The 12772-nt window shown below is 35.4% G+C and overlaps 1 protein-coding gene across 2 annotated transcripts; it reads right to left on the bottom strand.

Annotated features, from left to right (window-relative positions):
* Positions 1-16: 16 nt before the first annotated feature.
* LOC106151535 (ubiquinone biosynthesis protein COQ9, mitochondrial) lies at positions 17-12761 on the bottom strand. 2 transcript variants are annotated; one of them, XM_013524856.3, is made up of 9 exons: positions 12669-12761; positions 7260-7329; positions 6824-6951; positions 4105-4315; positions 3383-3467; positions 2908-3012; positions 1958-2113; positions 1296-1349; positions 17-735 (listed from the first exon to the last, which is right to left on the bottom strand). In XM_013524856.3, the coding sequence occupies exons 1-9, from the start codon at positions 12721-12723 to the stop codon at positions 697-699; spliced, it is 903 nt and encodes a 300-aa protein (XP_013380310.2). In that variant the 5' UTR covers positions 12724-12761; the 3' UTR covers positions 17-696. The 2 variants fall into 2 exon arrangements, with proteins under 2 accessions (XP_013380310.2, XP_013380309.2); XM_013524855.2 differs by lacking the exons at positions 17-735; positions 1296-1349; positions 1958-2113; ... (3 more) ...; positions 6824-6951; positions 7260-7329 and adding an exon at positions 7514-11936 and having other exon boundaries at positions 12669-12748.
* Between the last annotated feature and the right edge of the window lie 11 nt (positions 12762-12772).

Here is a 12772-nt window from a genome sequence, read left to right as displayed (position 1 = left end):
AAAGAAGGAGCCTACATTTCGGTTCTTCATATATTTATTATGAGCACTGACAATCAAAATTGAAAATCGCTTCAATGTATTTCATTAGATTTATTACATTTCTGAAAGAAATCACAAGTCCAGACAGAACGTGACAAAACTGAGCAATGTTTAAAAATTATCATCTCTATCTAGCAGTTTGAAATGTATTCCAGTTTTTCACATCTGTAATTACTGAGTTTGCTACATATACGTAGTCATCACATCACTTTCTGTGTTTAAGTGGTCAAACTTTCATAAAACTTTATAAAAGCTTTATAATGCACAGCAAAACCATTCAATAAGGTTTTTAATGTCACCACAAAAAAGTATATCAAATTTTGCAATCCCACAGGTTTCTCCATGGTCCATTAGTCATCCTTTGTTCTTACAAAGCAATAGTTTGTGTTAGTCACTGTTTTTTTCAAAAACTAGTCTTTGGCAGTCAATACCCTTAGTTTCAGAGTGTGGAACATGACTATCTTTTGCCCTCTATATCATCACAGCTAGAATACACTGACGAAAAGGAAAGTCACTACAATGCATCTCATACTCAGGGTGACAGTCAAGGGTATGCATATCTCATTTTTCAGTCACATAAAACACTATTTGGTTCCAAGTTGTAGACGGTTTGCCAGCTGCTTTCCTAGGGTCAGTGTTGAGGTTGTGGTATTGTGGTTATCTTTTGTAAGAGTTCATGCCAGCCAAGTTACATGCCTGAAAGGAGAAGAAAAAAATAATAAACAAGTTAACTGTTAGGTGAAGGTAAAGTCCTTGCATCAGGGCTTCATTCTTTAATTATTTGTCTGTCTGTTTGTATGTCTGTTTATTCATCACCAACGCCAAACCTTTCTTTCAGATAGCAAATTCTCCAAAAAGTAAATTTGTTTTCAAATATCAAAAGTTCCAATAAACCTGGATTCACTTCCTTTATTGCAATAGACAAGGTTGTGGTTAAGCAGACTGTACTGTGGTCAAATCATGGTGTGGCTGAAAGGCATTTTTTCCATTTCTTTTCTTTTTTAATTTTAATGACTGAGAGGAGATAACAACAAACAGCATTCAATAATATTTTTAATAAACCTGCACACCTTCTTTCTACTGAGACAAAAGGGAAATTAGTTTTTTTTTATCAGAAACAATTGGATTCACTGACTTTACAGCTGCAACAAGTAATTCTTATTTTCTTACTTTTTTAATGTTTACAAATCTGTCCCATTACAAATCAGTAAACCACAGTAAACCATCAGTTAACCAAAGATAAACCTCCTACTCACCAGCTGTGTCAGTCCCCAGAAACTTTCCCCTGCCACCTGCCCTCCCTCTGTGACCTAGTAACATATAATATATAATATAAATATAACGCAAATACTACTACCACTACTGCCCACTACTGGTACTATTACTATTCATACTACTACTACCACAGCAAATAATAATAATAATAATAATAATAATAATAATAATAATAATACATGTAGTAAAATAATAATAATAATAAATTAATAATAATAATAATAATAATAATAATAATAATAATAATAAAGTCCTTTAAGATCATACTGTGTATGGTAATTAATGTAAAATATAGAGTTTAAAACTTAAAAATTCTAAAACATACCAACTAAAACTACCAATTTAACACAAATACTTGGAAATGTGTAGTTGGGGAAAATGAAACTAGATTATCTGTAAACATCCTTGACTGAATTAGATCCACTCTCCTGCAGTGAATGTTTCTACAGAAACATCTGATAAAAATCAGATCTAGAGCAATAATGCATGGTGGGCAACTGACTAGTGGTGCCCTCTATTTTTCATAATAATAATAAATAATGAGTGCAAATTCTCCACAGACATCACAAAAATGTGCAGATGTAAAAAAAAAAAAAAAAACATCTTGATATCCCAAGTCAGTAAGATGCCAGAGCTCACCCACCTTTCTAGCCAGCTTCCCTGCCTGTTTGAGGTCCTCCAGCCTCCTGTCCAGGAAGTCCCATGTGTCAGTGTAGTCCACAGACTTGTCCTGTATCATACACAACTCTGTGCTCTTGTAGACACCTGCTAAAGCCAGTCTTTTGGTATACCAGTTAAACTGGAACACAAACAGGAGTGCATGGTGAAGTAAAAAAAAAAAAAAATTTTCCCATACGTCATGACAGTTTAATTTACAGTTCTGTTCACATCAGGAGAAACTACATGTAAGACTGGAAAAAAAAACCCTGACACCCCTTACAATCACTTTCCTGAATATGGAATTAAATATGGTCCCAAAGTAACATGGTCCTCCAGTAATGTTAAAATCAGCATATTTCAAGTCAAAGTAAATCATGATGTGAACATGTCTTGTCGTAAGATGTTTATGCTCATAGTACAACTGTATCTACCTATATTTTCCCATTCCCAATTTGAAACTTCCATTGTTAAAGTCCATAAAACATGTGAGTGTCTTATATGAGGCAGACATGGCACAAGCCTTTTTGCAAGTTTTCTCACACTTATTTCAAGGCTGGTCCGCAGAAAAGGATGGCCTGGCAAAGAGGTTTGCCTCATTACTTTAATTTTCAACCCCTGGCCATATAAACATAAAGACCCCAAAGTTTCAGAGAGTGCTGGTAACTGAGTTATACCATCATGTCACTGCCCTTTGCTGTTACTAGATATAATTTTAAAAGTAGTTTACCATTTTAGACATGAGCCTAGGTTTAAAAAAAAACTCTGAACATTTATCATTTTATTGCAGTTCTTGATGAATCTCAAGAACCATCAGAATTGAATTAAAAAATGCGGAATTTTGCATTTCTGTGGAAAAGGCTTATGTCTGATAGTTAGTTTCTACTTTTCTCTAAAACTCTGTGTAAAAAAAAGAATTTTTTTCTTATAACCTACATCTGCTGATCTGTCTCCTGCATAGTACCATATGTCATCTGTGAGGTTGAGGAGATTCTTCATTGCCTCCGGAGCATTCTGAGGGAGCGCCAGGATTGCCATGGCCTACAAATATAATAAATAGTACTGAAAGTATTACCTTTAATGTTTAAATAATGAGAGATTTCACTTGAATCTGTGACAGCCTTAAAATAATAATATAAGAATAAAATAATAATATAATAATAATAAAATAATAAGCAGAAGTCCTTAAAGCAACAAGACTATACTTTGCTGCTAAAATGACTATTTTGTTATCTGGCTAAACCTAATGATACCAAGATAACTCCTAACAATAAAATTGGAAACTGAGTTTTTGATTTTCTCAACAGTTGTGGATAGGGTATGCCTTGGTGATAAAAGGGAAATTGATCAGTAGAAATTTACTGTAAAATACAGTTCTCAGAAATGGTATTCTCATGGAGCATTCTCTCACCTGTGGCCACTTGTCCATGTAAGGTATAATCATCCTAAGCCTTGTCTCCACAGCATTACTAATAAACTCTGTGGTGCTTTTCTTCCTGGAAAACAGGAATTAGAATGCATCAGGTGAGCAATGGATATCTCTCATCATTTGCATTCTTTCTTTAGACATGTTCAATGATCTGGGATGTGCTTTTCTTCATGAGTCAGTTGGGCAATGAATGTACCTCATGGAAGAACCAATAAATTATGTCCAATCTGATGAGAAAAAGTTTATAGGTAGTAGAATCAATCAGCCACTATATATTTGGCCAAGTAAACCAAGTGTTGTTTATATCCAAGGTCTTGGTTTGACCAATCTTATACTGGTGTAGTAATGAAACACTGAAACACTGTTTCTCTCATGTATGTATATTGCACATGTTGGGTCAACGTAATAAACGTCCTAGTACCTAAATGAATAAAAGACAGATGAGTCTAGTCACAGTCAGTAAAATACTACTTACAGTTTGTGAAACTGAGGTGTTTCTAAGGACCTTGGATGCTTATCTGGGTTCAGTCCCAGATGATGGACCCCTTTTTTTCTAGGATAAACAAAATCCACACAGTGTAATACCAACAGACCTCTGGACTAGATATCCATGCCAAGACAAATACATCAGGCAGCAGTGCTCATGCTGGTGGCCAACATTAGGTGGTAAACGGAAAAGGTTTTTTAAAACAACAGCTAAATACCTGTCTCCATCTGCAGGCTCCTCTTGCAGCCTTTCTGCCCCATCCTGTTGTTGTGTCCTCTCACTCTCTAGCTGCTGACTGGCCTCGACCTCCTGTCTGAGTGTCGTAGCCAACTGGGCGTTCCACGTAGCATACAAGTGATGTACGAGTTCTGCTCCACCCCTGGGGAACATGCCGTGAGCTATGGAGGGATATCCTTCACTTTCAGCACCTGGGGAGGATTTGCCACAGGAAAACGTACATATAATATATCATGTGTGTGTGTGTGCGTTTGTTTGCATATGAATGTGTGCTCATGTATGCTTGCATGTATGTGTGAGGCACTGCACTGCTCATTCATCAGGGCTTAACAATGCACTGTTATACTAAGCATCATTAAACTAAACAAACTAAAACAAGGCAGCAAAGCTGTCAAATGTACAGACAAAAAGCAGGAAATAACAAAATAGGCTTCTGTCAATTCTGATGCAAAAGTACATTATGTTAAACTGCAAATTCAACATCAAATTTTAATTATGCTCAACAGGTAATACCAATGTAAGTAAAATGTGAAACAAGCATAAGGCTTCAGGCCCATGGGAGTTCAAGTTCACACTTTGAAAATGTAAAACTTCCAGAAAAAGAAGTCAATTAGACTGCTTTTCCAACTTAGGCTGCATTTTAGTCCTGTATTTCTTTTTTGAAAGTTTGGCAATCATAAGTAACATGGTTTTCCCATAATGGTCATCATGGCAGCAGCACCCAAAATTGTGTTTTCTTCTATTCTGATGCAATATTACATAATGGTTAACTGCATAATGACAATCAATTTTTAATAACAAAATATATGTATCATGGATTTTCAGAAAATGTGACTAGCCTGGGTCTTCAAGCCTGTGGAACTTCAAAGTCACACCTTGAAAATGCCAATATGTGAAAAATTAAATTTTCACAAAAACTGTTTAACTGGCAGATTGCATTGCCTACTGAAGCTGTATTTTAGTCCCATGTTTCTTTCCTGTAAGTTTGAGAACAGTAAGTGACATGGTTTTTCTTAAAAGGTAATCATGGGAGCAGTGCCCAAAATAGGTTTTTTTCAAATTTTGATGCAATATTACATAATGTTTAACAGCATAATGACCATCAATTTTTAATAATAAAATATTAGTATCATGGATATTCAGAAAATGTGACTAGCAAAGGTCTTCAGGCCCATGGAACTTCAAAGTCACAACTTGAAAATGCCAAAATGTAAACAAGACAGCACTGTTCTTAAATGTTTTTTTCCCCATTTATAACAATTTTTAACATAAAACAAAATTAACAGTTTACTGCCATTTTTATATGATCAACTAAGAAAATTGATGAGATGAGAAAAATATCAATAGAGCAGTGTTAAATGTCCAATTGCTTCCATTCTGAGATTCTGAACATAGTGAATGATTGAATCTGACAAACTGCAATGATATGAGTTTATTTCCATTTTTGAAACTTTATTACACAATACACAATAACATGTTTACCATCATTTTTACAAAATCAACTAACAATGTTGTAAAGATGTAGGAAATGTCAAACAAACACTTTCACGTATCTTATTAGTTTAATAATGAGACTGTTAACATGCCTAAAAATTGAATCTGAGGAAATGTGAAAAAACAGCATACCTTCTAAAAAAATTGCATGATTATGCTGATTTACGAACTCAACCTGCATTTTAGTAAAATTGACCACTCCTGTGACTTTCATGACAATTGGCCCATCTGTTTTTCTTATATTGTGTTTACAGTGTTGCATATATGCTGAAAAGTGTAAAAAACAGCATAAATAGTAAAATAGTGGCCCGATCATGCCGATTTTCGAACTTGACCTGCGTTTTAGTAAGATTGATTACTCCTGTGAGTTTCATGACAACAGGTCTATCGGTTTTCCTTGAAATGTGTTAACAGTGTTGCATATATGCTGAAAAGTGAAAAAACAGCATAACTACTAATATAGTGGCCCGATCATGCCGATTTTCGAACTTGATCTGCGTTTTAGTAAGACTGATTACTCCTGTGAGTTTCATGACAACAGGCCTATCGGTTTTCCTTGAAATGTGTTAACAGTGTTGCATATATGCTGAAAAGTGAAAAAAACAGCATAAATTCTACAATAATGGCCCAATCATGCTGATTTTCGAACTTGACCTGCGTTTTATGAATATTAGTCAGCTCTGTAAATATAAAGCCAAAAAGTAAAACTGTCTTCCACTTATGGTGTTAACACTAAAAGTGCACGGCGACGGCGACGGCGACGGCGACATGATCGGCGACGACAGACGCAGGTGATGGCAATATGTACAGACACATCTGTGTCTGTACATAAAAATATTTAAAAGATCACCGATGCTTAACTTTTACACTGAATATATAACTATTAAACTTTTCTTTACAGTAGAGGTCATGACATGTACGTATGACATGTAATGGCTAAAAAATATTAAAACTTGCATTCGCATAGGTCTGATACTTTTTACAAAGAGACAGTATAGGCTTATAGTAATGAGATAAAATTCTCCAAAATCAACATAAAAATGAGGTTCATTTCTCTTTTACCATTAAATAATGATATGATTAAATAATCTAATTTCTTTAGTATCAATTTTAATTAATAGTTACTAGAGGTGAAAAAAGTTACTTGTTTAGTGATATGATTTTGCTTGTGTGACCCAAATTAAATTAAGGTTTTTGGCCCATACCTTTGGAAAGAGTTGTGATTGTCCATCCGTGGTCATGGACATATCTCAGTGAAGCATTTAAAATTCTTTTCTTGATCTCATATTCATAATCCTCCTCGCTGTCCCCAGATGGGGGCTCTTCCCAATTGCTGAAAAATCACAAGAAAATATTTGAGGCTGTTATGAATAAATGTTCCTTTCTTCTTGAGAAAAAAATTTAAATGATTTTGGTAGTAATGTTTCAACATCATTTGAAGTAGATTAAAGGGAAAAGGTATGACTTTTACATAAACCATTTTCAGAGAAACCATTTAAATTGTTTCAACAAACTTTAAAACTAAAGGCATTGATGCAGGTCAGAAGTGGATGCAGTATTCCTAAGAAGGAATTACAAATTTGACACCTTTCAATAACAAACAAAAATATCATAATTACAAGACTTGCTTTCTGTGTGTACCTTTGTTCTCCTGTGCTGCCACCAGGTGTACAAAGGAGAGGACCACGTCTGGATAAAGTTCTCACAGATACTGCAATGATATTACATTTTCAGCTCAAATATCTGTGGTGGAGTCAAATTTCTGCCCCCCCCCCCTGCCCTTTTGATGTTCCTTTTCATGAAAATTTTCAGTTCAATGAATTTTTTTTGATGACAGAACTATCTTACTTCCCACATGTCCACCACTGTATTTTCAAAAACAACAGAATAAAAGACAAGAATGGAATCATTTATTCTTAATTGTAAATTTTCATTTCCAAACAAAGATATCATTCATAGTGTTCTTCTCATAAACAAATTTGACGACTTCACTTTAATCATTTATCATGTTCCATCGTTTTCAATATTTAATAGGCAATATTCAATGTTACCTAATTTCAACATAATAAGCAATTATTAACTACTATTAAGTAAACCTTTCGTCATATAAGAATAACATAGGGGAAATTTCACCATTTAAAAAATACTACTGAAAGCTTTCAAACTTTCTTTCTTCCATTACAACTATAAAATACAAATGCAGGCACAGAAAGCAAATGATTGGCATAAACATGAATTATAACTGGTTTTTGGTGCTTTCACAATAATGCTGTAAGATGAGCTTCAGTTTCCACTTTCAATTCGAGACACTGCATTAAGTCATTTTCAAATCATCATTGGACGACTGATCATCTACTTGGAAATGCAATACAATCTCTAGTAATTATAAACTTCCCTGCTCTTTCTTTTAGTTTCATTTAAAAATACAAGCACAAGATAATTGTCAACAAGGTACAGGAGTCATACCAATGTAATCGTATAATTTTTTTAACTTATTTTGATGCAAAATTGGATCATTGTTAACCTGTACCTGTCTATTTGTCTATTAGATATATACTAGTAGATGTAAGCAAACAGGGTGAATATACAAGCTTGTACAATTTTTTCATAGCCATTTAGCCAAGCTGAGTTTTCTTCTGACAAATAGTCAAACTTTAAAGAATTTAGTCAAGCTTCCATAAAAAAAAAAAAAAAAAAAAAATTTGACTGAAAGCTTTAAAAATTTCTTTCTTCCATTATTATATATATATATATAAAATATAAAATACAACTGCAGACACAGAAAGCAAATGATTGGCATAAACATCAATTCTAATATTGGTTTTCAAATTGGTGCTTTAACAATGTTGTAATATAAGCTTCAGTTTCCACTTTCAATTCAAGACACTGCATAAAGTCACTTTCAAATCATTATTGGACAAATGATCATCCGTTAAGAAATCCAATACCATTTCAGTCTAGTAATTATAAACCTTCCTGCTTGTTCTTTTAATTACATTTCTCAATACAAGTGCAAGATAATTGTTACGTACCAACAAAGCATAGAAGTCTGGGGTAGCGCTAGCAATTTTTTTCGCTTAGCCATATCACCACATTTTTGTCAATTTGTTATCAATGGTTATAATTTGGCTAAAACATGTCAAATCAAACCCTTTTTCTTTAGCCAATTTCAGTCAGTTTTAGCATTTGGCTAAATTGGCGAGTGTTAGCGCTACCCCAGGAAGTCATACCAAGGTAATCAGATAATTTTCTTTAGCTTATTTTAATGCAAAATTGGATCAACTACACTATGAACCTGTACCAGTCTGTTAGTCTATATAGGCAAATAGTTTGAATGTACACTTTCTTCAAGGCCATCTCATAAGTTTTCTAAAAAATTAGAAAACAAACAAGAAGATAATTTCTTTTATATTCTACTTTCACATTCCAGCAATTTTTCTAAAATATGTATTGCACCACTGTAAAACAAGTCAACGCAAAACTACTAAAAGATTCCAAATATATAATAATAATAATAATAATAATAATAATAATAATAATAATAATAATAATACCAGAAATGACATTCAATATTCTATGAGCAACATATTTTTGGGACACCACTGTGAACCTGTATTCAAAAACTTAATTCAAGGACAACATGGTCCTTTCACTAAGTTTATATATCACTTGGCATCTCTCTCTGATAAGGGTATTTTACTGTAAACCTTATCTTGTAGGAAGATGTCAAGCCGAAGGTGTAATACATCTCACAGTGTATGCCAACAAATATAAGTCACGTAAATAAAACCACATTCAATTATAGCAAATAACATGCATTATTACAACTCATCATTTTTTTTTTTCAATTAAAAATTACTGTCCTCAATTCTCAGCTATTCCTGCCTCCAATTTATTTGGTAATTATTTCAGTGCTAACAAGATAAATATTGTGAATTTCTGATTTGATCAGTTCCTGCCTACTCATATTGAAATTTCTCCTAACCCCAATCTCTCCCACCCCCCATCTCTTAAAGCAACAGAACAAAAAAATTATTCTCTATACTGTTCAAGGGAAGATGATGCAGCATACTCTCTGTCATAGGTGATGCCATCACTTCTCAAAGTGTGTGAAAAAAAAAGGCTGAGCACAGAATTAATCAGAGCAATATCTGTGAACACCTTGTGAAAAATATTCATCTGATAGAGGGTACTTGTCCTCAGTTGTTCTAGAAGTCTATCCATTGACTCCAGCAAAGTTGTTTCCCGTCTTTCCACCATGATCTAATCCCTATTTACTTGAGCTAGTCTCTTCATCAGGGCTAACCTCTACAGTTGGACTCACTTTCTCTCCAGCCACTCCAGTTGTGTCAGTCTCTTGAGTCGTTTCACTGGACCTAGTCCCTCCAGTCACTTCCAATGAACTGGTCTTAGCAGTCACTTGAGTCAGTCCAGTTGGGCTGCCCCCTCTCTTCAAGGTGGCCAGAAGATCAGTGACCCTTCCCAGGACAATCCCCATCATTTCAAAGGTGTTTAAGCCAACCTGTAGCACCTGCATCTTCTGAGACTTTGGCATACTTGGCAGGAGTGTCCCAGCAATGGCAATGCCGACATCTGCCCCCTTGTCATCACGGACTTTTCTATTGTACAGTCCCTGCTGCATCATCTTCAGTTCTGCCTCGATGTGATTTTTGGACATCTTGAACCCATGGAGCAAGGGGGCTATGTAGACTTTTTCAATTTGGTCAACAACAGTCCATATTCCGGTGACATTGATGTTGGGTGGATCACGCAAAATGAGATATCGGAAGAAATTCAGCACAGCCATAACTCGATCCGATTGGCTGAGAAGGTCAGTGTGCGGGCCCTCTTCTGGGAAAGCAAAGACAAGGTTGTAGAATTTCTGCAGTGCTCGGGCAGAGAAGGCCTCACTTGGCGAAGGTGACTGCAAGTTGGCATGAATTTCATCCTTGATCAGTTGAATGATATATCCTTGATGGCCAGGGCGTGCAGCTTTATTCAGCATCAGAAAAAGACACTGGCTCCGACCGTAGGCATTAAACCTGCTGACTATGATGGGGATCAGTTTCAAAGCACGGCTACGAAGGTCTTGCACTGGGCAGTTGATCAGCACACGGGTTATATAGTCAACAAAGATGGCAAAATCTTTCGATTCCAGGATTTCTGGTTCCCATTCTCCTTTTGGGATGCGCTTGACAAGAGTCTCTGCAAGTGCCACGCCCTTTTCTATAACGACGGAATGTGTTTTATGCATCATGACACACATAAAGACAATGTTGGACTCAAAGACGTATGGATGTGTAAACACAGATGGAAACTTGTCAATTCCAACATTCTCACAGAAAAGAAGGTAGGCAAAACAGCTCATTCCCACAATGGGAGCTTGTTGCTCTTTCTCCCATTCATCAACTTCATCGATCTCATCCAAAGCTCCCGATGATAATTTTCCTGCTTTTCTCATCTTTTTGACACTGTCTTTAGAATGTGCTGCCAGCATCCAGCTAAGGGTTTTGTAAAAATCATGCTGTAATTTGGAAATCAAGGAGATGATGCGCTGGGCTATCACACGACCGGTGGAACGCTTGGCGTCCCCGTCATTCGGATCATGTGACAAATCGAAATACACCATCGGAAATTCCAGCAGCTTAATCAAATATATCACCAGGTCTTTCCTCTCATTCATGTTGGCAAGGCTATTTTCCCTAACAACATCCACTGATATATCATGTACGAATGGTTTAAGAAAATCCACTAAGGCATCTACTGCTGTGTTGATTTGGCTGACCTTTGGATCATTTTCCAAAAACTTCCGCTCTTCTTTCTCCAACTTATAATCTTCTGGTTCTTTCAGAGCTCCAATATATCCATAAAGGGTCTCCAGGGATATCTGCAATGAATTGTGCCTCTTAGATGGCAGCTTTAGCAAAACTTTCTGTATAGGTTTCAGGAGGGTTAGATAGCGAACTTCATCGATGAATGCACCAGCTTGTTCCAGGAATCCTAACATAAGCTCTTTGGGGTTCCCAAGGGTGACAAACTGTTCAAAGATGTCTCCACATATTTCTGTGAGGTGTGGGAATTTGAGGGCATTCTCCGCTGTGAGGCATGTTGAAAATGCAGGGATCAGATCCCAGGAAACAGCAGGAATGTGCTTTTGGTAAGGAGGAGCAAGGATGAGTTCACGGCACTCGGAATACTTTTCATCTTTTAGAAACTTTTTCACTAACTTCTCAAAGTCTTCAGCCATTTTGTTCAATGGATGTCAGCTGAACTGATTTTTTTTAACTTTCAGTTTCCGGTTAAGTCATCTGAGACAGTCTGTAAGATATAAATGAAAATGTGGCAATGCTGGAATGGAGATTGGAGATGAATGCTCCTTCTTTATGAATACAATATCTTTGCTGCTGTATCTGAAAACGAACTTCCTAGCACCAATTTCACAACTCTCAATTTGTGATGATAGAGTTTTCAAAAGAAAAAAATAAATAAAAATTATAATAATAATGAAATAAAATTAGGGGAACTGTCATCTATCACATACAAAAATACACTGTAGGACAAACAATGCAACAGGAAAAAAAAAATATTCTATAAGAATAAAATTTTAAAAATGGCACACATCAGCAACAGATGACAAACTAGGAATTTCCCTTTGAGTGACCATGATAAAGTGGGGATTGTTAAACAAAGGTGTTTGCAAAAAAAAAAAAAGAGAGAGAGAGTATCTTCAGAAATTTACAATTTCAAGGAATGTGGAAAAGTCTCATTTGTCCCACCTTTTAAGATTTCACATTAAAGCAAACATTAAAATTCACATCTACTTTAAATATTACACACAGACTAGTGACGAGTTGGGATAATTTTTTTAATAATATGATAATCGACATAAATTTTTGATGGGAATTTCCCAGACGAAATGAAACGAGACATTATCGATAACGATATTTCCTAATTCGGACGCCCTTTAGAATTTTTTAAATAACAGGAATAAGCATTGCACTTGAGACAAACTAAAAAATATTTTAAAAAGATTAGTAATTCAGATCTTACCAATAAATGCGAAATTGTTCCGAAGGAAACGTGACCTCCTTACACAAGCAGACATGCTTGTTTTAGCACCCAATCAAATTGAGCGCTGATAAGACTGCGGGCCT

Source organism: Lingula anatina, chromosome 4 (assembly GCF_051362555.1).
Source record: "Lingula anatina isolate TDL-2025a chromosome 4, LinAna3.0, whole genome shotgun sequence".
Lineage (NCBI taxonomy): Eukaryota > Metazoa > Brachiopoda > Lingulata > Lingulida > Lingulidae > Lingula > Lingula anatina.
Note: the sequence above shows the minus strand (reverse complement) of the source record. Positions and strands in the feature narration are given on the sequence as shown.

Excerpts from the sequence above, each read along its gene's own strand:
- LOC106151535 (XM_013524855.2), bottom strand. The coding sequence starts at position 11,865 with ATGGCTGAAGACTTTGAGAAGTTAGTGAAAAAGTTTCTAAAAGATGAA.